Genomic DNA, 24,484 nt, shown 5'->3' with positions numbered 1-24,484 from the left:
AAAGCAAGCGCTTCATTTTTAACTGAAGCAAGGTAGGAAGTTTTATTTCACTATAAACAACACAACCGTTAAATGTCTTCTTTAAGCAAACTCACTTTTGAGCCCATTTTCTGTCTGACCAACAGTCCCCAAAGTTCCAAATGGAAATCCTCCTTTCAACAACATTTGTTTTTCAAGACCATTACACTGAAATCTCCTGAGCAGCCCAACTTTTCTGGGTAACCCAGATACTCTGGTTACGGAGTGTGTCAAACTGGATTCTTTCTCCAAGCACTGGGGGCTAATTCAAGGAGGTTTTCACCTCTCCTCTGCTTCACTTCCAGAAGTTCGTCTTTGCTCTGACTCTCCTTCATATTCTCCTTCAGTTTCTACCCCGGACCTGCTTTGTTTTCAAATGACCTTGTTCCTTCTCCATTTGTGACATACAATCTAGAACACACCATCACGACCAGAGCCCCTCAGAACCTTTCTGCCCCTAAATTCCTTATGCTTAAGTTCATTTGCAGCGAGGACAATCGGTTGTCAGGCTAAGGCAGCTGTTCCGTCTGCCTTGGTAAAGGAAAGCAGATAATACAATCCAGGAAACATGAGCACCAGAAAAGAATGCCACATTCAAAACAACGTCATGCTGACATCACACAACGGCACCACTCACAGTCACTTTTATTTTCCCCAAGGGATAGATCAATAGTAAGCAACTTCAATGTTCCCAGCGGGGATGGCATTTCTCACAGCACTTTACTGACACTGGTTGGTTTCTCTAATTGGCAAAGTTACGTTTGCAATTAAAAAAAAGTTACTATCACTTTGTAGAGAATAGATTCTACTGAGGGTAGGAGTGGACTTAAGGACAGCTCCCGAAGATGGAATGGAGCATAAAATGCTTTGGGTATAATAGTTAATTTTTTTTTCAGCCACAAAAAGCCAAATTGAATAAACTCCTTTGAAAAAGGTCTCACTGACATGTAACAAATTTGTATAGAAAAAAGAAAAAAAAAAAAGGTGATCCTGGACCACCTTCGAATACTACTCAAAGACGATGCTGGATGTGCATGCAAGTCTCCACTGAGTCCTACGATATAGAAATTCCTTTGATATTACAAAATACAAAAATATTTTATCAGAACTCTCATTTACATAGCATTTACAATGGACATGTAAATAACTTAGTGTTGGGTCCTGGCTAATAAACAAATTACTTACTGGAAAAAGGGTCCTAAAAGTAAGAGAACCAGAGAGGATATAAGCAAGCGGGAAACAATTTGCCATCTTGCGAGTGGTAACTCAGCACAGGCTGACAGCAAGGAGGTGACCCATCCAGGCTGCCCTAGAGTCTATCGTGTTTCCAAAGTGAAATGTGCAAATAATATTCAACATGCCAAGAACTGTGACTAGCTATTGAGTCAATCTGTAACCTTGCCTCCATCGACTGAGAGCACTTCCCTCTTCTCCAGTAACCACCCCCAAAAGCGCTTTAACATCTAAAACAGTGCAAGTGTTCTGAATCTACATTCTTAGCTCCCATCTTCCCCCATCCCCCGACCCCAATCAGATTAAGAAATGATACAGTTTTTGCTCTTTTGTCTCTTCCTGCTGTGCAACTGTCCCCTGCCACCTAACGTGGAAGACTTGGGGAGGCCGTAAGAGTTGTATTTGTGTAGCAGCTCATCGCTAGTGACATATCGCAGGCGGGCAGGCTGAGGGATTGGTTCTCCTAGGAAATAGCCCTCGTTGTCAGACTCAGAGGAGGAGGAGCAGGTGGAACACCAATCATACTCGGTGAAGTAGGGTCCCCATCGCTCCCCAAAGGCATTCTGCAAAGCCAAGTCCGACACAGTCCTCGGGCACTGGCCGTACAGGTCCCTCCGGGACCCCTGGCCAAGGCTCTCCTGGAAGCTCCGCTGGCGCATGAATTGGTCATAGTCCTCCCTGGCTCTTAGTGGGGGCCTTTCTTTTAACCGAGACATGGCCTCGCGTTCGCTGGCCAGGTGAAGGGCGTTGTCCGAGCGAGAACGTCGGGAACGCCTGGACCGGTGAGGTCGGAAGCGGCGGTTGTCGTCGCGCGAAGTAGCTCTTCTCCGCGTGCGTTCGCTCATGGGCTGGATCCTCACACCCTCCTGCCCTGGCAGCTTGCTGCCCGCTATCCCCCCGTCAAAATCAAAGCTCTGATGCATCCTTCCGTGGGACTGCAGGTCTCTGTACCCAATGGGGTTGCCGAGCTGGTGGAGGTTCCCCTCCATCTCCTGGTACTGCTGGGCAGAGAGCAGGCTGCGAACTGACTCTGCGCTCCGGAACTGCATGGACGAGTTAAGCGTGCCCATGTTGCTCAGCTTCTCAGAGACATTCATTCCAGAGTCTTTGCTGAGGTCAGGCATGGAAAACCGGGAGAGATGCTCCTGGCGCTTGGCGCCACAATCGGCAGAGAGGCCTGGGGGAGAGAGAGGAGAGGACCGTGGAGGTTAACACAAATGTGTGGCATTGGGGGTCACTGCTGGTCATCTGAACTGTCATTTATCCAGGGTCACTGCATGAGGTTGTGCAGTTGTGTGCACAAAGGCTCTCTCAGCAAGTGTGTGGGAGGGCTCTCCCCACCCCACAGTGGGCAGCGTCCACCTAGACAGGGCACCTGGTTAAATGCATACACAGAGATGCATTTTACTAGTTAATTTTTTCAAAGGCTCATTGAAATTACTAACAGCCCAGTGTATCTTACACGTGACCTTTCCTCTGTTTAGAATTTCGCTTTACCAAGTGCTTCAATTACCTCTGATTCTAATGAGGCCCTGTAAGTATGGAGGACAGATATTTTGCGTAAGAAAACTTTAAGCTATAGAGGCTGGGCCATACCCAAGCATTTCCCAGCAACACTGAGCCTAGAAGCTAGTCCCATTTTACTGGGCTAGTTCACTTCTCTGTTAGCTTCCAGCAATTTCCTGCTCTGCCTGCTGTCCCTAAGCCCCCTATCTCAAATGTGTGACCCTAAGTGACTCCCGGGGTATATACAGGATATTTACCTCTCAGGCTGTTTAGTAAATGACTGCTCTAGGGTTCTCAATGGGCCCCTAACAGCCAGATGCTGTGATTGGGACCCTGGGGCATCCTCCTTCCCCTGGGGAGGCACTTTGTAAACAAAGCAGTGACTCGAATGCTAACAGCGAGTGCCCCAGCAATGGGTCTGCATTCCCTAAGTGCTGGCATCACTGAGATGAAAACCATTTTGAGGACAGTGGGGGATTCTTGACTTCAGTAACTTCCATTTTGCTCATCTTAAAGCAGCACTCTCCAAAGAGAAGCCTAAGAATGGACCAGGTGGTAAAATCGCAGCCTTTTCCACTCATCATCCACTGAAAAGATCAGCGATTTTGCCATTTCTGGTCACAGACAACATATCTTTGGGTTGCAATGGCCCATTATGCCCCCTGCCACTGACTATTCCTCCCCACCTACTGAGGCCAGTGACTTCTCCTCCCTTGACAAAACTAAAGCAGTGTTATGAGCACTTTGGAAAACTGATGCTTCACAATATCTACTAAAGCTAATATACATATATACAAATTATGAACAAAGCCGATTTGACTATCTGTGTCCACTGTTTGTGGACTTATGTACTCATTACTGTTGGGTAGAGAACCAGAGTGGAGAGTCTATAACCTTCCATCACTACTCTTGGTTATATACCCAACAAAAGTCAGTTTATAGGTCCAAAAAAAGTACAAGGGTATTTAGAGAATCTTTCTTTATAGCAGCACAGAACTAGAAACAACTCAAATGTCAACCAACAGGAAAAAGGGTAAATAAATTTGTGGTATTTTCTACCATTCCCCATTAAAAGGAACTAGGATGCTTTGGAGAAATGACTGATTCCAGGACAGGAGAGGGGAAGGTAAAAGATGAGCCTGGAACATCTTGTGATGCCAAAAAATAAGGAAGTGTTAGAAATGAAAAATGATGGGAGTTTGCCAGAAGAACACAGAGCCCAACTTGAAGGGGCTCCCACAAGCCAAATCTGAGCAATTTAAGCATTAAAATATTTAAAACAGTAATGACTCATAAACCATTGGATAAAACAGGAATTCATGAGTCCATACTGATAACAGACAAAAACATCAGTAAATAAATGGGGGAAAAGACTGGGCTCTTGTATTCAGCAGAATGAGTGCATACAGAAGGAGTGCTGGGTTTGGAAGATCATCATTTTGTCACCATCATAGGTAAAGATTGGTTCATGCAAGGGTCAAAGTATGCTAAAGTAAGGGGGTGAAATTTGATGGGGGACAGGATATTTGTGTGGTGTTAAATGTTTCCCCACATATTGCTTATTAGCTGTAAGGGAAAATTTAGTAACTATACAGTGGAGGAATCAGACAACACTCTGACCAGGAGATCAAACTTAACATCACTGATGAGGTGCAACTGGACATCATGTGCCTCTAGATAAGATGTTCTAAGAAGGATGCACCATCGCTTAGCAGTCTTCCAGCCAAGAGTACGTATCTTAAATGCATTCAGGAGGAAAGATTAGACAAACCCCAAAACGAGGAATGTTCTATTAAGATAAAAAGGGGCTGTATTCTTAAAAAACAAATCAGTATCATAAAAGACAAAAAAAAGAAAAGCTGAGGGAATGTTCTAGACTGAAAGATACCAAGGAAACACGGCAACTATATACAATACGTGGTCCTGGACTGGAACCCGCTCTTTAGGGAAAATAACGGCTATAGAAGATAACTGTTGATCAATGACAAAAACTGGGACATGGGCAATAGATAAAAGTGTTACACTAAATTTACTGTAGTTAATTGATAATTATGATAAAGTTGGAGAAAATCCTTATTCTTGGGAAATATACAGGGAAGTATGTGGTGATAAATAGACAAGATAGATGCAACTTGCTCTCATATGGTTCAGACATAAATCGTGTGTGTGTGTATATTTGTGAATAAGAGAGCAAATGACAAAGCAAATGGGGTAAAATGTTGACAATAGGTGAGACTCCATGAAGAGTACATTATGAATGCTGTTTGTTCCATTTTCGCAACTTTTCAGTAAGTTTGAAATTATTTTATTATTATTTATTATTGAAAAAAGTTTCTTAAAATTGTAGTATATGTATATGATGCAATGGTTTTCAATTCTAGGGGAAACTATGGGGGGGGGTAATGTGTGTGTATGTGTGCATGTGAATCATACTATTAGCATCTAGTAAGGGAGGCCAGAGACGCTGCTAAACATCCTACAATGCACAGGACAGCCCCACAACAAAGAAGCATCCAGCCCCAAACATTAATAATGCTACAGTTGCGAACTCATGATATAATGGAATACTACACATCAAGGAGAATGAGTAACTACGCCCAACAACACGGACGAATCTCACAGAAAATGCTGAGAGACACAAGAGAATATGTGCTGTATGATTCCATTTCTATGAAGTTCAAGAACAGGCTAAGGTTATCTATGGTGACAGGTCAGGAGAGTGGAAGGGGGCATAAGGGAAACCCCTAGGGTGCTGGAAATGGTCTCTCTCGAGATCTGGGTGCTAGTTATAAAAGGATACAGCTATGTAAAAGTTCCTGGAGGTGTAGTTTTAGTATTTGCTTTCCCTTATGTAAGTTACACTTCAATAAAACGGTGTAAAAATAAAGCAATGTTCTTATTAAAGAGCCAAATTTAAATGTTGGATATGTCTAGGGAGAAACGATTCTGCCAAACATCATACTTTCCAGTCATATTTTTTTAAATTTCATATTTTAAAAATTAATAAAAACAACAAACAATTGCAGGGCAGAAGGAGTTGAGTCCTCCAACCCGTGCTCTCTCCGCTACTGCCCTCCAACGTACACATCATAAAAGCTGATTTACAACAACCTAATCACTTCCAGAGCCTCCCCAATCCGCAGGCGCAGAGGAGAGGAGGGCAACCTAAGATGATGAATGAGGAGTGTGAGCAGAGGAACTCTAGTAAGGAAGGAAAAAAATCTTCAAAAATCATGTGTAGAAACAAAAGCATTACATCTAGGCGGGCGCGAGGATCTCTCCCGGGCTTTCTACTCATGCCCTCGATGGAATTAGGGTCAGCATAAATAATCTAGCAAATACTGTAAATTCCCAGACACAAGGTCTGAACCTGTCCTTTATAAGCCCACAAGTCAGGCATTTCTGAGAACGTTCTGCGTGGAAACAGTTCCTATTTCAACGAGGAGGTAAACATGAAGACGGGCAGCTTCAGTCCTGCTGGGAGGTGATCTTGCTCTCTCACACTATTGTGCTTCCGCATCCTGGGGAATTTCAGGATACTCTTAACCACCCTCTGCGAAAAACAAAGTGCTCTGGCAGGAACAGGAGGGCCTGTGGCTCAAGTCCAGGGTCTATGATCGGTTTTACCAAAGCATCAGCTCTTCCCCAGGGGATGTGTGGGTGGGACTGGAAATGCTACCTGCTCACTCTAGACAGGAGAAATGTTTATCTTCTTACTTACTAACTCAGACTTTTCTCCAGGGTCTTCTTGCATGCAGGGCATGAACAGAATGGCCAATGTTGCCCACAGATGAGTCATAATTATGCACTTGCCTCCAAACAGGGTGGCTCTGTGGTTAATTTCATTATTGGCAAAATCCAGAGTCCTTGTGCAGACCTCAAGGCCCTCTGGTCGCTCCAAAAACATCAGCTAAATGGTCCTCCTAGTTTGCTCTGCTTCAGCTGCTTACATTCTTCCTCCTCCACAACACAGCAGCCAGCCTGTTCCAGCCCCCTTTGGAAAACTTTCTCCTTTGCACTGCTGACTTCTTTCTATCTTTAAGACCCTCACATAAATGTCACCTCTTCAGTGATGCCTGCCCTGATTGCTCTTTCCAAAGTAGCAAAATGTCCCTCCACCAACCAGTCACTTTGTAGCCTTGACTTCTAAGGTCTCCAGACTTATTTTCTTAAGTTCATATGTAAGTTTGTAGCTGAACAGATGTCCTGTGGGAGCAATGGTCTTGTGCTTCTGTCCACTGCAGTCTCCCAGAACTAATACTGCCTCGTTGGTACTCACTAAATATTTGTGGAATTAAGGTGAATGAATCCTCACACTGCCCACAGCTAGGAAAAAGCAACCACCCTCTGACCTGGCGTGGACCATGACTTAAAGGACAACTGACTAATTCTGATGGGTGGGATGCCAACCATCAGGAACAGAAATACCACGGTCACATCTGTCAATCTCACTGTCTCTGGTCTTTCATTATAAGGCCCACCATGCGGGGCTTCTCCAACTTTAAAGTTGAAGACTGCAAGGCTTATAATTAGCTCCTCAATCTGCAAAAAATGTTTTGCTTTATTAATCGCAGCTCTGGAGATCCGTTTAAATTAGCAGCTTCCATGTCCCCAAGATGGAACTGTACTATCCCAGCTCAGACCTCAACTTGAGAACCTCTCCCTCCCTCTCCAACCAGGAGCAGAACTGGAGAGCCACTTCCTGACTTGGGGCAATTTTTGAACCTCTTGAGATGCATCTGTAAAACGGGCATATCAACATTATCTGAATTCAAAAGCTGTAGTGATGATTTGATGAGGAACAATGTAAACATTTTCCTTTTTAATTAAAAAATGTACTTTTCCTGTGTGCTAGCCTCTATCAGGAGCTGGTATTCCATATGCTGGAAGAAAGTAAGCAAGGCCTAAAAGTGCCCAATGAAAGAACACACACCCCAAGAATTTCACACCCAGCCAACAGTAAAAGCAAGTAAATACTTGGTGAATGTATGATTACATGAATGAATGAATCCAAGAAACAAAGCCCACACAGGGCCAGCCACACAGCGATGTTCACTGTGAAAATAATTTGTGCTTCTGAAGCGCAGCTGGGGATTACTTCTCTACACAGATGAATTCAACACTTCACTCCATTTGTCTGGGCAGCATGAGACTCAGTGTCAAAACACTGCAAATCGGAGGGCCAGCGCCATGGCCCAGTAGTTAAGTTCACGTGCTCTGCTTTGGCGGTCTGGGGTTTGCTGGTTTGGATCCTGGGTGCAGACCTACACACTGCTTATCAGGCCATGCTGTGGTGGTGTCCCCCACAGCAGAGCCAGAAGGACCTAAAACTAGGATATACAACTATGTACTGGGGCTTTGGGGAGGGGGAAAAAAAAAAGAAGAAGATTGGCAACAGATGTTAGCTCAGGACTAATCTCTCCTCACCAAAAATCAAAACAAAACAAAAAACCCACTGCAAATCAATATAGTCCAACCAATTAGGGCTCCAAATGTTACTCTGCTCTCTTGCAATCAATGTGCTTTTCTTTTCTTGGTGCCCAAGCCACACTGTGCATGCAGGAGCACGGGTGTGGTGGTGGAGGTGGACACTGCAAACTCAGTTCTCCAGAGAGCTCTGGCTGAAGCCTGACCCCACAGTTGACACTGGCATTATCAACGCCCCAACACATTCTGGAGAACCTGGCAGAAGACCCCCACCCGAGAGCACGAGACATAGGTGCCGGGTCGTTTTCCTCTCCAGTGGAACTCTGTCTTATTAGAAGACAGAGAGGGTTGTTTTCTCTCCAAATCATGCAGACTTTGGGAGAGGTGCTAGATGGTGCCTCTGGAGTTAAAGGCCTTGATTTATCCTTATTCCAGGGGTCGGTGTGGCCAGGAGCTACACAAATGTCCACAAACCACAGGGGTGCAGGTTTCCCTCAGGACCTGTAGGCCTTGCCCGAACAAGGAGAGGTCACTATGGAAATTAGCCTGCGGTTCTCTGTGGTTAAACTGTCAACATGAAGGTCCAGCCAGGGTGCCTGAAGCAACACCAGCATTTGTCTGAGAGATGGCCCCCCACTGCAAATAGGAGATCTCGCAGAAGCCAGTGACGGCGGGAAAAATCAACACCTTCAAAGAATGCTCTGGGTCTGATGGAAGAGAAAGGCAATCTTTGCTGTGCTCCCCATCCCCCCATTTATTCTGAGAGCAGAAGGTATGTGTTCAAGTCCACAGAGAAGAAAATGCAGACTTCAATGTAATGGCAGCCCTTTTGGTACATCTTTCTGTTCCTTATTTATTGCCCTCTCTAGTCCTATTCCTCCTCACCAAAAAAAAAAAAAAATGGCATAGGAAGACAGAGAGTTGTGTTTCTGCCAACTAAAAAGATGCATTATTCACATTTCACATTTCTGTGCAGTAAAGGCAATAATATCTCCTCATCTTTGCCCTCTAGACAGCTACAACTCATACTGACGATTTAGCTCCCTTTCAGTAAGGTTTTCCCTATATGACTTTTTCTTTTCCTGAAGTAGAGATATGAATAGGAATTGTTTAGAATAGGGGTTTGCAAACTACAGCCCGTGGGCCACATCCAGCTCACTGCTTGTTTTGTAAATAAAGTTTTATTGGAACACAACTACATCTATTCATTTGCGTATTTTCTATGGCTGCTTTCCTGCTACAATGGCAGGAATAGTTATGACAGAGACTGTATGACGTGCAAAGCCTCAAATATTTACTATCTGGCCCTTTGTAGAAATAGTTTGTTAACCTCTGGTTTAGAACACAAATATGCTGTCTGTGAAGCTGTATCAAGCCTGAGCATCCTCAAAGTCATGGGCTCTCCATCATCTAAGTGTCTCGGACCACGCAAAAAATGTCTTTGAGATACAAGTTGATTTAAGTGTGTGGGGGTAGTTTGATCACATCTCTTGGGATCCTTTTTCCAACTAAGTCGATTGATTTCATCAACACCCGGAACTTCAAACTGGCAACAGCTGGGGAAAAGCTGTCATCTGGGCAGTGGAGTTTAAACACCATCACATGTTCCTTGGTGACAGGGCATGGAATGGTTCGAACAGAGTATGACAGGGAAGGCTGGGGGGTAGGGATGGAAAGAGACGGAGAGGGAGAAGCAAAGGAAGGGAGGACACACTCAAAATGTCTTGCTCCTCAAAGCGTGACTTATGGACAGCTGCAGTGGCATCCCGACCAGACTTGCAGAATAAGAATCTGCTTTTGCACAAGAGCCTCTGGCGATTCAAGTGCCCTCGACTGAGGGTTCGAGGAACACTGTGCCGGAGTTGTGACAGACCTTCAAAAACAATATTCTTTGCAACGAAAGGTGCTCCTACTCCAGGAAACTCCAGACTCTGAGAGACACTAATTCAAGGTTTCTCAACCTTGGTACTAGTGGCATCTTGGGCAGGGTAATACTTTGTTGCGGGCGGATGACCCGTGCATTGTAGGATGTTTTGCAACATCCCTAGCCTCTACCCACTACATACCAGTAGGGCCCCTTCCAGTTGTGACAATTCAGAATGTCTCTAAATATTGCCAAATGCCCCATGGGGAGCAAAATTGCCTTGATTGAGAACCACTGCTCAAAGAGATGCAATCCTGGAGCTACTGCTGAGCACAGGCTGCGGAGAACTCTGTTCCTGACCCCCAGGAGCAGCACTGGGTTAAGCCTGCCTCACCCAATACTGCAACAGAGCCAGACACCACACAGGGTGGATGCCCTCTCACAGAGAAGGACTAACGTGTTCCACTAGGTTGGGTGTGGTATGTCTCCAAAAGTGGGGAGCTGCAAAGTTGTCTTCTCTCTAAACTCCTCTCAACAAACCCACTCTTGACAGCCTGTCCTCCCCTCGGTGGGTTTCCAGAGTTCCCCGTGATTAAGGCCTTCAGTGCTTTATTTCCCTCTCCCATTCGAAGCTTTTGAAATCTCAAGTCCCCAGTGTATCTTCCTTACTTCCTTACTCTGGTGACCAGTCTTCTAGTGGGTCCCAAGTGAGCAGCAGGTTGTGAGTATTTACAGCCACACGTCTGCCATCTGCTCCTGTGGTACTGGGAAAAGTGCTGGCAGATGCATGAAGCGACTGCCTTTAGTCAGCTGCTGCCCAGGACAGGGAGGCCGAGGCTGGAGAGGGGTGGGGAGTGTGCGCACCTCTGACTTGACAGCCCCACTCTGGCCCCCAGGACCTCCCCCTCAGGAAAGGGCCATTTCCCCATCTCTGACCACCCCGTGAGACTGGCCCAGACTGAAGAACAGCTTCTTTACAACCAGCTGATTCCAACGAAGGGAATGACTGATTCTGGGTTCCCCAACAACAGAAGCTTTGTTTTTTATAGCAGCATTCATTCTAGGGACTTGCCTTTGAACCAGTGTGGCTGGGAAGTGACAAGCGTTACCACGGGACAAAAATCGCTTCGCTTACAGGCCCGGTACAGTTACAAGGACAAGCCTGATCAAGATCAAAACTCGGGATCTGACTGGAGGTCCTGACCTTCTATTGGCTGACTGGCTCGTTAACTTCCTGATAAAGTTACCCCAATAAAGATGGACGTGTAAAACGTAGTGAAGGGGGAAACCAGGAAGCGACATTTTTAGAAACATGTGGGGTCAATTTTAACTACTACTCGGCTCCACGGGGGATTGTGGCTGTGTCACCACAAAGCCTGTTGCTAATTGAAAGGATGCGCAAAAAATTTAAACCAGTTGAAGACTGTTTGCCAGGGTCTACTCTCGGCTCACACTGACCCCATGCTGCTTTCCAGAATCCATTAGGCCAAGTCAACAAGCAGACCACACTGGAGCATTTGCTCAGGAAACACTTGACTACACGGGGCACAAGCTAAACGGCTCCCCAGCGGGAGAGAGTGGGCAGCCTGGGACCCAGAGACCCGGAGACCCATTTGGTTTCTTCAAAGACTTTTGGGGAAACCCAGCCATTGCCACGCACTGTGTGCACAACCGGAACAAGGCCCTTTCAGGTAACAGCTCACAAGGAGATCACGTCGTACAGGGAAAACAGATTACTGAGTCATCATAGCAATACAGCCATTACAGGTAGTAATCAGGAGGCAGGAAAGAAACGCAATGCTATGACAGAATAAAAGACTGGCTCTACCTAGACAGTGTGGGCAAAGAACCCTGTGTTGGTGATAATTAGAGTGAGATGTAGAGGATGCGAAGGAGCCAGCCAACAGTGGGGGAAAGCATTCTAGGCAGAGGGAAACAGAACATTTTGTACCAGAGAAATGCCCACGTGCTCTAAGAAGTGACAGCAGGGCAGTGAGAATGGAGCATGGTGAGGAAGGAGGACAGTGGCAGGGACGAGGCCAGGGAGGTGAACAGGAGCCCAAGGAGCTTCTTCCAGGCCACTTTGGGTTTGAGAGTGTGCTTCTGCGCTTGCAGGCAGGATTGATGAAGTGCCTGAGAGCCAGCACAGGCGTGGTGCGGCCCTGGCTCTGGATTCACCCTCCAGCTCCGTCTCTTAGAGCTGTGCCTCCTCAGGTAAGACCTGGATTGCTTTGTGTCTCAGTTCCCTCAACTGCAAAATGGGAACAGTGGTAGAACATACCTCATTAGGGTGAAGGTGAGTACAGCTGTCCTCTCTTATCCACGGGGGACATTTCCAAGACCCCCAGTGGATGCCTGAAACCATGGGTAGTACCGAACCCTGTATATACTATGTTTTTTCCTATACATCATACTTATGATAAAGTTTAATTTATAAATTAGGCATAGTAAGAGATTACCAACAATAACTTCTCATTGGCATATCCAAATCGCCAGCATCACTACTCTTGCACTTTGGGGCCATTATTAAGTAAAATAAGGGGTACTTGAACAAGCACTGCGATACCATGACAGTCGAACTGACAACCAAGATGGCCGCTAAGTGACCAATGGGTGGGTGGCGGACACAGTGTGGATACCTGGACAGAGGGAAGATTCATGCCCCGGGTAGGACTGTGAGAGATTTCATCACACTACTCAGAGCAGCGTGCAATTTCAAACTTATGAATTGTTTATTTCTGGAATTTTCCATTTAATATTTTTGGGCTGCAGTTGACTAAGTGAAACCGTGGGTAATGGGGGGACTACTGTATTAAGTGGTTAATACACGGAGTACTTAGAACAGTGCTGGTGCAGTGATATCACACAGAATATTCTCATTGTCTTTCACCCCATATTTGTCACTTTTAAAGCATTTTTCCACATGTTGTCATATATGACATTGCTAGGTGTTGTTATGCAGCTTTTTCAAGTGGGTAATAGAGAGTCGGAATAATCTGCCCAAGGTTATACAGCAGCTACTTCAGAACACTTCTCCTACTTTCTGCATTTTTTTTTCCTGAGGAAGATTAGCCCTGAGCTAACATCTGCTGCCAATCTTCCTCTTTTTGCTGAGGAAGACTGGCCCTGAGCTAACATCCGTGCCCATCTTCTTATACTTTATATGTGGGACGCCTGCTACAGCATGGCTTGCCAAGCAGTGCATAGGTCCACATCCGGGATCTGAACCAGTGAACCCAGGGCCTCTGAAGCAGAATGTGTGAACTTAACCACTGTGCCACTGGGCTGGCCCCTACCCTGCATTTTTGTGAGTAGAAAGAGTTAAAGGAATATGGCAGTAGTGCTATTGGTCAGAGATTTGAGGGACAGGAGGCAAAGAGAGAAGGAAAGATCCATCTACACATCTGACCTTTGAACCAGCAGCAGCAACTCAAAAAATCCTTTTCATTAATGGATAGTTTTCTATCGTATAAACATGAATTACTGCTGCGCACAAGAGCAAGAATGAATCTCACAAATATAATACAGTGAAAGATGCCACACTCAAAAGACTACAGACAGTATAATTCCATTTATATAAAATTAAAAACCATCCCAAACTAATCAAGCTGTTAGCAGTTAGGACCAGTGCTTACTTTGGAGAGGCGGGAAGGCAGGGAGTGGCAGGTGGCATACGGGAGATTTTGGGGCACTGGTCATGGTCTATTGCTGGACCTGAGAAGTGCTGCCATGAGTGTAATAACTCATTGAGCTCAACTTACAATTTATGCACATTTCTGTTTGTTACACATCTATAAAATGTTTATTAAAAATTACCAGCAAGAGAGGCAAGAATGTACTCATGACAATTGAAAAGGGGCATATGCATAACTCCTCCCCTCCATCAATAGCATGTCTCGTACACTGGACTTGTATGGCTAGTACACGTGGGTCAAACTGGCAGCTAACATGCTAGGCTTTGTTTGGTCTGAAGGGTTGAGTTTCCTTCTCTTTTAATTGGAATGTACGGGGAGCTTCACCATCTATGGTCTTATCCTTGGGTGAATTTATACATTTCTCATACCTGCCTGTCCACCACCTTCTCCTCTCCCTTAGGCATATGCATTTCCCAATAGTGTCAGCCAGCTTGATAAGGGAGGGTAGAAGTTTGGTTTATGGATTTAAAAGGCAGTATATGATGTACTCTTTTAAGCTTGGGATCTTTGTTTCTCAAGATCCCATATACCCATAGCTAGGGATTGACAAAGTGCCACTCTTGGCATAAAAGTTCATGACATCATGTATGAAGAGCCAATTACTGGACAGAGAGAACAAAGGGTACAATGAAGGACAGGTAGATGGAGTGGCTTTTAAATGGATGGGTGGATGGTATGAAGGATTGATGAAAGGGTGAGGATGGAAAATCGTAGGGATGGATGAATTAATCAATGAATGGACGCAAAACTGATGCATGTGTAGAAGACGAGAGATGGATTTGGGCCCCTAAACAATCAATGTCTTACAAAATATAAGCTACAGAATAAAGTTCTTAGGTAAGAATTAAGTTATCAAATAATCAATACTGCTTCTATTATTAATTTTCATTTATAACTTTTCACTGGTGCCCTCCAGCTCTGGAGAGGAAGGCAGTGGGACCTGCAGAAGAGGAAATGAAAACAGAAAAAAGGCTAAGTAACTTCCCCAAGGTTGTGGACGATGATGGGAGTCAGTGATGGAGGCAGAGATTGAATTAGGTCTCCAGACTTTCTAAGGCAGCTCCTTCTCAAATTTTAGCAGGCATGCAAATCACCAGGAATCTTCTTAAAACGAAGATTTGAAATTTACTACATTGGGGATTGGGCCCAAGACTCTGAATTTCTAACAAGCTCCAAGGAGATGCTGATGTTATTGGTCCATAGATAGAGTGGCAAAGGTCTGGGGTGCCTTCCTTTATCTCATGAATTTGGAAGGAAAGCTTGGTTTTCCTTGTTTCTCATAACACAACCAGGAATGTGTGTATCACAGAGACCAACTAGGGGGCTATATCTGAGGATATAATGCCCCCAGATCTCTGGCCAGGGAACCAGAGAACTCTTAGAAAGAGGGAGAGAAAGCATGGTCTTGCTCTATTCTGTTCCCTCCTTCTCTTATCCACACAAGTGAAGCTGCCACCAACCTATTACCCTATTTCTGACAAGAGACCCAGCAAAGCCAGGACTGAGTTCTTGGAAAGCATAAAGACATTGAACCTGGCCATGGAAACTTCCTTTCCTGCTCTCGATCTCCAATTCCCGTCTCAGCCAGGCTGTGCCCTTCATCCAGCCTCCTGCGGCAACCTGGGCTTGGCCAGGCTCACCTTCTGCACAGATGGACTCAGCAGTGATAACCTGGGGGGAATCTGAGAATCCAGAGTCCTCCAAGGGCCTCAAATCTCTCTCTCCTCCCATCTTGCCAACCCCACGTGGATCCAGCCTGAGGGTTAGGGAAGCTTTTCCAAAGTATCCTCTCTCGGTTTTGCGAAAAAGACTGTGTAGGCAAATAAATTTGGCAATTTTTGAAGGACTTTTCAAAAGCTTTAACTGGCTTAAGCGCAGTAGGAATTTTTAGAAAGAAGACAGAAAATGCACCGTTTTCCATACTTTGACAACAGATCCCCTGCCCCGCCTGGCTCCAACCTTGATTCAAAAGGACACATTTTGGGAAATACTGGCTTAACAACATCGATCCCTATTAAAATCCAAACATATCTGCTTACAGTTTCTATCCTGGCACCGTTAACAGTGCCGCGTCCAGCAAAACTGGAGCCTAAGGCAAAAGGAAACAAAAATCAGTAAAACTGACCTATCCTTATTTACAAACTTTATATTTTGTTAATTATGAATTTTTGCATGAATTTCTATTCTTAAAATACTGCATTGAAATACTGCTCATCTTGATTACTGAGTTTTTGGCATCCCTTTCAATTATGTACCCATGGTGGGAGCCCCACTTGCCTCACCTGGGTCCTGGCTCTGCCAGACGGGCCACTCACCTTTCCCCTTAGTCAAGTCTTTTTCATTTATGAAATTCTATGGATTATATATTTAGTATAAACTATGTTTACTAGGGTAGTGGAAAAATCATTGGCCTCTAATTCAAGGGACCTGGAGTCCAGTCCCAACTCTGCTACAAAGTACCAGAAAGATCCTGAATAAACCACTTCTCCTCTCGGAGCCTCAGCTCCTCTTCTTTTCTGAACCTCCACCAGAGACCCTCCAAGCTTCTCCCAGGTGAGAGTCTGTGACGTTGTTTTGAGGTGGTTCAAAAGGGGTTTTTTGTTTGTTTGTTTCTATTGAGATATAATGGACATATTATATTAGTTTCAGGTGTACAACATAATGGTTCAATATTTGTATATGTTGCAAAATGATCACAATAAGTTAACATCCATCATCACACATAGTTACAAGTTTTTTTTCTTATGATGAGAACTTTTAATATCTACTCTCTTAGCAACTTCCAAATATAGAACACAGTATTTTTAACTATAGTCTCCATGCTGTACATTACATCCCCAGGACTGACTTATAATTGGCAGTTTCTACCTTTTAACCACCTTCATCCATTTCTGTGAATGAGAGTTCATGACTTGATTCTATGATCCAAGACAGATACCTTCCATTATCAGACCAGGATGGATTATTGTACAGGTACCATAGCAGAGCCTGAGCCACGAGGGAAGGGTGCCTGGGAGACGTAAGTTTTGACTACGGGCGTAAAAGGGAGAGAAAGGAGAGGTACTAGGGTGCTGCCAGAGAGGTCAGAAGTGAAAACACTTAGGAGGTCCTAGATAGTCAGGGAGCACTTAGGTGTGTCATTTGTTGACAGAAAGAAAAAGAGAGAAGGAGAAACCTAAACCCAAGAATAGTCTCTGTCATTTTTCCTTAGTTCAAACCTATTGCCAGGTCTCAAGCAGATCGCGTTGTACCTTCTAACTTGTGCTTTGCCCCCGGAACATCATAACCGAACGGCCAAGGCTCAATTTCAACAGTGTGGTCCCGGCGCCAGGTATGTGTCAGAATCACTTGGGCGAGGCCTGTTTAAATGCAGTTTCCTGCTTCCTGTCCCAGACCTTATTGCATCAGACTTCTGAGAGTGAGGCTCAAGAATCTGCATTTTCAACAGCTCTCCAGTTGATTTTGATGCCTTTAAAAATAAAAAACCCACTGCTCTGAAGTCATATGAGTGACAATAAATAAACAGGTCCCCAGCACCAGCTCCCCTCATTTGCTGGCAGCGTTGGAATTCGGAGTCTGAAAAGCCGCCTGTTATGTAACTCTGCCTTGCCGGTGCCAAGCAAGGTGCAAGGCTTCTGTGACCCGCCAAGCCCCGGGCTGCTGTCAGAGGCAGGATTTCCACGACAATTTGTGTTACCTTTCCCGCCAGATCTTGGCTGAGGAAGACTGATGACTTAATTCCCCGGCCCCTGTCACTAAGTGTGGTCCCTGTGCCAACCCAGCCAGGGTGGATGGCAACTCAGCTCCCCTGGAAACTGTTCAGATGGCTGGCGCCCGAGAAACCCATCAGGATGCTGGAGACTGGTACAGAGGAAGGGATCTTTGCTTGGTCTGGCTCCAACTCTTGGACTATCAGAGCTGTTCTCTGCTCTCTGCACTTAGAACCCCCAAGATGTCAGAGCAGGTGGGTGACCACACTGGGCATGGTGTGCAGTCCCCATCCTCAAGCAGGATTCAGTCCTATGAAGTGCCCAGCTCAGAGCCCTAGTCTTTTGAGGGAAGTACACGTTTATACAAGCCATAGGAGGGCAATGCAGTAGTATCTACAGAAACTTGCAATGTGCATTTCCCCTGATCCAGAAATCCCAATTCTAGGAAATTATGCTATGGAAAAACTTGAAGAAGCACACAAATACAAGCAAAAAGATGTTCACTGAAATATAAATTGTAACAGTGAAAAGTGGAAAAAATCCTAGAGTCCAGCAATAGGAGACGTGTTAAAAGAACGATGGTCCAATCATACAATGAAATACTACACTTTCAGATGAGTCAGAGTGATATGCACCAAAGGGAAAGATCAACAGGGGGTATTGGTAAGTAAAAAAAAAAAAAGCAAAATGGTATGAGGACTTTTCTGTTTGTGATGATGTATCTGTGAGTGTGGCCCAGAGACAAATACCAAAGGAGGAGTCACCTAATGGTGAAGAGATGGAAATTATTGGACAATGTCAATTTATATAGTACATGTTTCTGTAGTTTTGTAATTTTTTAAGAACTATTTTTGTTTGCAATTAGAGAAGACAATAACATTACCTGGAGAAAGTTGGGGGAGCCTACTCCTTTGCATCTTGGCCTACCTCCCAGGAGAATTAGATGTAAGATACTTTTTCTAGGGCTGAAATGGAGCCTGGGACAAAGATATTCAGCACAAAGTCTATCATTTCTGGGACACTGTGAGGCATGGCAAAGAAAAGAAATTCCTCCCCAAATCTTGTGCTAAGTTACTCAGAGTTGTTTTGCAACTGAAAATATCTGGAGCTCATAGGGGAGGCAGGAGAAACCAGGGCAGGTGGCTTCAGATCTCAAACCATCCCATCTCCACCCACACCTTTACCCCAGAGCTCTGAACCCAAACAAAGGACCTGCTGCCTCTGTAGCTGGTCTTAAGCATGAGCCACAGGACACTGACCTGTGCTCATTACTGAGAGAACAACACTGCATGGGGCGGTTTGCCGTAGCGGTTAAAGGCTCTGGACTCGGGCTGCCTCTCATTAGCCATGTGATCTTGGGCAAATCTCTTAAGCTCTCTAAGCCTCTGTTTTCTCATCTGTAAAATGGAGGCTCATTCGTTCAACAAATATTTCACGAGTGCCCACCACGTGTCGGATTTATCAAGTACCTACTATGTGTCAGAGAGTGCTCCAGCTGCTGGGGCAAGAAGCAGCAAAACCAAACCAGATCTAAGTCTCTGCCTTCATCCAGCTTCCATTCCAGTAGACGAGGGGGACAATAAACAAAATGAGTAAGTAAAATATATACTAAGTGAAATGGTGCACAGTGCTACAGAGAAAAATAGGGCAGGGAAGAGGAGCATTTTGAGGGGTGCTGCATCCGGGGATAAGAGCAGACCCCACCCTCACAAAATGAGCTAATGCACATAACACAGTAAGTATAGCCCCCATCCCATAGCAACTACTCAATAACCAATGCCATTATAGTCACGTCACTTAACAACGGGGACACGTTCTGAGAAACAAGGCATTAGGCGATTTCATTGTTGTGTGAACATCATAGAGTGTACTTACACAAACCTAGATGGTATAGCCCACTACACACCTAGGTTATGTGGTACTAATCTTATGGGACCACCATCGTATATGCGATCCATCATTGACTGAAACATCATTATCCTGTGCCTGACTGTACTACCACTACTACTATTCCCACCACCATTGTCCACCTGCCCCCTGCTCCCCACCTCTGGAGCCAAGGCTCGTGCTCTGTAAGTTTTTCTCTGTTAGCATTTCACAAGAGGTACCCTTCTGAATATTTACCAAGGACGAGGCATGGTGCTGAGCAGTTATACGTATCCGATCTCATGTGATTCTCATGAACTCTCTAAGAGTGGGCATTGTTATTCCTGGTTTCCCAAAGAGGAATCTGAGGTTCAGAGGGGTTGAAGGGTTCCCCCAGATCACACAGGGAGCATTCAAATCCTGATTAGCCTGACTGAAGGCAGAACTCTTCTGCCTCCCAGGCCAGAAAGCCGGGTCCTACCTGCCCAGCTCAGAGCAGGCAATGCCCTTCCTCAGGATCTGCCAGCCGTGCCCACACGCCCTTTGGCACCACTTCCTGCCTGGTGAGACACGCCAGGCCATGTTGCTGAAGACAACTGGCAAAGGCAAACCTGGAATCCTGACCTGCTTTCTCTCTCGGTCCCATTTTGTGATTTGAGGTCTCCAATCAAACAGACTCAGGAAGAGGGCAGCAGGCACCCATTAAACTGGAACCCTCAACAAGAGAGGGGGGGCGGTGAGCAGAGCAGAATAATTGAACAGTTGAGGTCAGGTCTCCAGATGATTTTCTCATATTTTATATGATGGAAAAAGTTCTCTTTTTTTCCTTTTCACAGTAGTTCGCAGCATTTGGGGCTGCTCCCCTGGAAGGACCTCCAGCCTTCCAGAGAAGATGTATTGGTGGTGGAAGAGGAAGAGCAGAAAGAGAAGAAGGGGGAGTAGGAAAGGCTGACCCGGTCTGAGAGAGCCCACAGCCCATTAGCAGGAGGGCAATGAGCGCCCACCTGCTTTGTCCACACCCAAAGCAGCTGAGTGCCTGCAGCTGGAACAGCACATAAACAGAACTCCCCCATAGGCGAAAAGGAACTTCGGAAAACAGATTCAACCTCTGTTGCTCATATGATGTAGTGATTCTGACAACGTAAAACCCAAGGATTATCAAAGTGGGGAGTGGCATGGCCACACTTTCCCCCTTTCCATGGAGTCAAGTGGCAGGAGCACTTTAAAAAGCCGAGTCAACATTCTAATACCATATTGTATCTAAAAAATAACTCTCTTCACAATACAAACAAAAACAAAGGCAGCTTAGTTTAAGGCTATGGCAGGGATTCTCAACCTTGGCACTACTGACATTTGGGGCCAGATAATTCTTTGTTGTGGGGGTGGGGCTGCACACATTAGGATGTTTAGCAGCATCCCTGGCCTCCACCCACTAGATGCTCTCTCGTGACAACTCAAAATGTCTCCAAACATTGCCAGATGTCCCTAGGGGAGTAACATCACCCTGGCTGAGAACCATGGGATTCTGGTTAAAAGGACAGCACTCAAGCGTTGGGACCCTGGTTTAAGCCACTTGCTGTGCTGTTACCCTGAACATGTTACTCAACATCTCCAAGTCCTGGTTTCCTCATCTGTGAAATGGACATGATAGGATACATAAGCTTCACAGTGTTATTATAAAGATTAACCAAGAAAAGTCTACATGAGTAGTTAACACAGTGTCCCGCTTAGAACGCCTCACAGCTGTGAGCTCTACGTATGACAGCAGATCTTTGTCGCCTTGGGTATGTATAGCAGATAGTCTCTGGACAAGACAGTGGGAGTGCAAAGAATCAGAAAGACTGATGGGTAGGGATGGGGGGGTGAGAGCCTTCTGTTCGTTAAAGAGAGCATGCTTTATTAAAAAAACAACAGTAACAACAATAAAACTTGAGAAACGCTGATCTGAACCATTGCTGTTGACAGCAGAAGATTTTGGTTCTGCCAGAATGAGGAAAAGCAATGAGCAGGAGGAAGAAGAGGCAGCACTCTCCTGTCTCAGCTGCTCATCCTAATCTTGCAATAGCAGCTGCTGAGGTTATCTGGGCTGAGCCTGGGCTGGTGTCCTGGCTGCTGTGGGGTGCCATATGGGCTACACAGCTGTGAGGAAGAGAAGCAAACAATAAAAACGGGTGGAAGGTGATTTTTCGAGCGCCTGTGGCAGTCAGCAGACCCGGCACATTTTGGCTTCATCTGCTGATGTCTCTCTGGAGAACGCTTCCAATCAGAGAACCACCTGGGCCTTCTGTAAACTCCCCCTTCTCAGCCCAGATTAAGGGCTGATGTTACCAGGAGCCCCCTCCTTCTCCTTGAAGAGCTTTTATTTCACGGAGGGAAATACAGAGAGGACTGGTTACATGTGTAGACTGGCAAACCTCACTCATCCATTCACCAGCTATGTGACCCTAAACTCTGATCCTTAGTTCCCTCATCTCCAGCTATAATTGTTGATCACAGTTCACTTGACTTCTCCACTTCAGTCACTAGCTATAACAGTATCAAAATATGTGGGTCCTGAGCGTATTCCACAACTCTGTTGATGATGAAAACAACAAACGTTTTTGAGTGTTGACTGTGATCTCAGCGTTGTATTAAGCCTTTTAACCCCATGAAAGGGTTGCTATGGGTGAGGAACTTCAGGCTCAGAGTTTAGGCAATTTGCTCAAGGTCACAGCGTTGGTAAGGACAGAGCCGAGAGCTGACCATGGGCCCATCTGACTCTTGAGACTATCACTTTAACGGCAATTCCTAGGTGCTTTGGGTAGGATTTACTAGAACAAAGAATTTACTAGAGAGCATTTTGTACACTCATAAGTGAGCGCTCTCTCCCTTAGGATGTGTGCTACTTCACAGATAAAGGGCCAAACTGGGGCAATGGAAGCAGAACCACCCACAAATTACCCAAGAAGCTAGAAACATACGCACGTGTCGAAGAATTTGGATTTGCCTTAATACAGTGCTTCTCAGTGGTGTCTGCTCAGTAGAATTACTGGGGAGACCTTAAAACGTCCCCACACCTGGGCCAAACCCCAGAGCAGTTAAATTGGAATCTTGGGGGTGGGGCCTACACATTCGTTTTCTTTTACATTCTCCAGATGATTCCATGTGTGACCAAAACTGAGAACGAGTGCCTATTTTAATGTCTACTTCACATCCCAATAGATGCCCAAACTCTCCCTAAAAACAGATGGATTAGACCTGGTGACAATTTTCTCTACAATAAGTGTTAAGTATCCACACTAAACCTTTTGAGTTGGAGGTAGGAATTCCCGTGGGATATTAGCTCCCTTTTTCATATTAACCAGAACAAACCTGATGGCAGCCAAAGGCCTCAAAGCATGTGATTGATGGCTTTAGAGATCCGTAAGGATAAGGCTTGGTCACCAGTCACTGGATTTGTCCTAAATTGTGAACTCACTTGGTCTCATCTCCTGTCTTATCACAGTGAGGAGACTCTAGAAGGACAATGTCTCATGATGGTTTCCGCCCAACACTGCAAAACCTTCTTGCTGAACTCCTGGACCTCGGCCTTAGAAAGGGATTTTGAGGAAGCGTGGAAGGATTCAGATCTTTGAAGGTTACGTGAAAGCCTTCTGTAACTATGGCAACATCCATCTGGGAAAAATGTCAGCTGCCAATCTTTCTTCTTAAAGACCAGTGGACATATCCAAAGAGCCCTGGAGTCTGTTTGCCACGGCCAATACTGGCTAATTTGCGCAATAAAAAAAGAAAGGGATTTGTGAATCATACTTGTGTTTTAGCCATATGTTTTCAAGGCTTACTGTTTACTTAAGGAAAAGCTTTTGCTTTAACTGATTAAAGTATTATTTAAAGTATTTATGTATTAGTTGCTTGGCTAAGCCAGGATATCTGGGGTAAAATTCAAATGTATCGCATACATAAATCCAGGATATGACCAAGCCAGAAATCAGCCCTGAAAGGAAAAATAAATAGCAATAGAAAGAGCAACAGAAAGAGCTCACATTTTTTTTTTAAATAAAACATTTTTGTTTTAAATGGCATGTTCTCCCCCAACACTCCCCAACACGCATATTTTTGACCTGATCCTTCTTTGTGCTCTTGCATTTGCTTTCTCACCCACTCTGCAAGTCATCTGACTTTTTCTACTTTAAGACACCCCCTGAAAAAGGGGACCAGGACAGTGTTCTCAAAGGGATTCCAGGAGGTTGAATGTGAGCCAGCAATAAAATGTGAGTGCTTCAAAGCTCTAAATATAGTTCTCTCCCCCTTGACAACTACTCTCTCATCACACTGGCCTGCTTTCAGTTCCTGGAACTGCACAAGTTCTCTCTTGCCTCAGGGCCTTTGCATATGCTATTCCTTAAGCCTATAATCACCTTCTTTTCCTCCTCCTCTCCTTTGCAAGGTCAAACCCTTCTTATCCAATTAGCTTAAACAACGCTTCAGAGAGCTTCCTTGAGCATCTTTTTTAAGTAGTTAAGTCTCAGTATTCTCTATTCTTTACCCTGCTCACTTCTTTCATAGCACTTATTACAATCTGTCTTCATGTGTATGTATGTATATCCCCAGCTAGATTATAAAACATCTCCACCCTGTTCTCCGCTGAAAGCTGTGCCAATGGCCAGCTCTCTTACCCTCTGACTTCTTGTTGGGTTTGACACATGGGAAAGGATCCCAGGGCAGAAAGTGAGAGAGGTCAGGGTATTTACGGCCCTGGCTCCCTCCACCAGGTTGCTTGTTGGCTGCAGTTCTCTACCTAAGGCCTCAGAGTTCCTACCCAGTGGCCCTCCTTCATTAGGCTTTCTTTAATTACCCTTTGAATGTGCCATCTGTTTCCTGCGGGGGCCCTGACCCACACAGGGACTGGGTCTGATTTATTCACCAATGTATACTTGGCAACTAAGCAGACTGCCTGGCACATGGTAGGCGCTCAATAAATATTTGTTGAATAAGTGAATATAAAACAAGTCAGCGTCAAGATTTTTAAAATGTCTTTCTCTTCCCTGTTCTTTTTGTTTCCAAATCTTGTATCAAACTCTAATATAGAAAACAGATAAAACAGGGTTGTTGGGACCGTGGTGAGCAGGGGAGACAGATCGGCACGGCTTCCTTTTATACGGCAACTCTAGAAACCCAGCACATTA

The 24,484-nt window shown here is 45.1% G+C and overlaps 1 protein-coding gene across 7 annotated transcripts in view; it reads right to left on the bottom strand.

The window, feature by feature from the left end:
• Positions 1-15: 15 nt before the first annotated feature.
• The window catches only part of PRICKLE2 (prickle planar cell polarity protein 2), a 306,961-nt gene continuing 282,492 nt past the window's right edge, over positions 16-24,484 (bottom strand). For all 7 annotated transcript variants that reach the window (XM_046680788.1, XM_046680823.1, XM_046680795.1 and 4 more), the window contains one exon: positions 16-2,428. In XM_046680788.1, coding sequence (XP_046536744.1) covers positions 1,554-2,428 — 875 coding nt within the window. In that variant the 3' untranslated portion in view covers positions 16-1,553. The remainder of the gene's footprint in view (positions 2,429-24,484) is intronic.

The sequence above is a fragment of the Equus quagga genome, chromosome 1 (assembly GCF_021613505.1).
Source record: "Equus quagga isolate Etosha38 chromosome 1, UCLA_HA_Equagga_1.0, whole genome shotgun sequence".
Lineage (NCBI taxonomy): Eukaryota > Metazoa > Chordata > Mammalia > Perissodactyla > Equidae > Equus > Equus quagga.
Note: the sequence above shows the minus strand (reverse complement) of the source record. Positions and strands in the feature narration are given on the sequence as shown.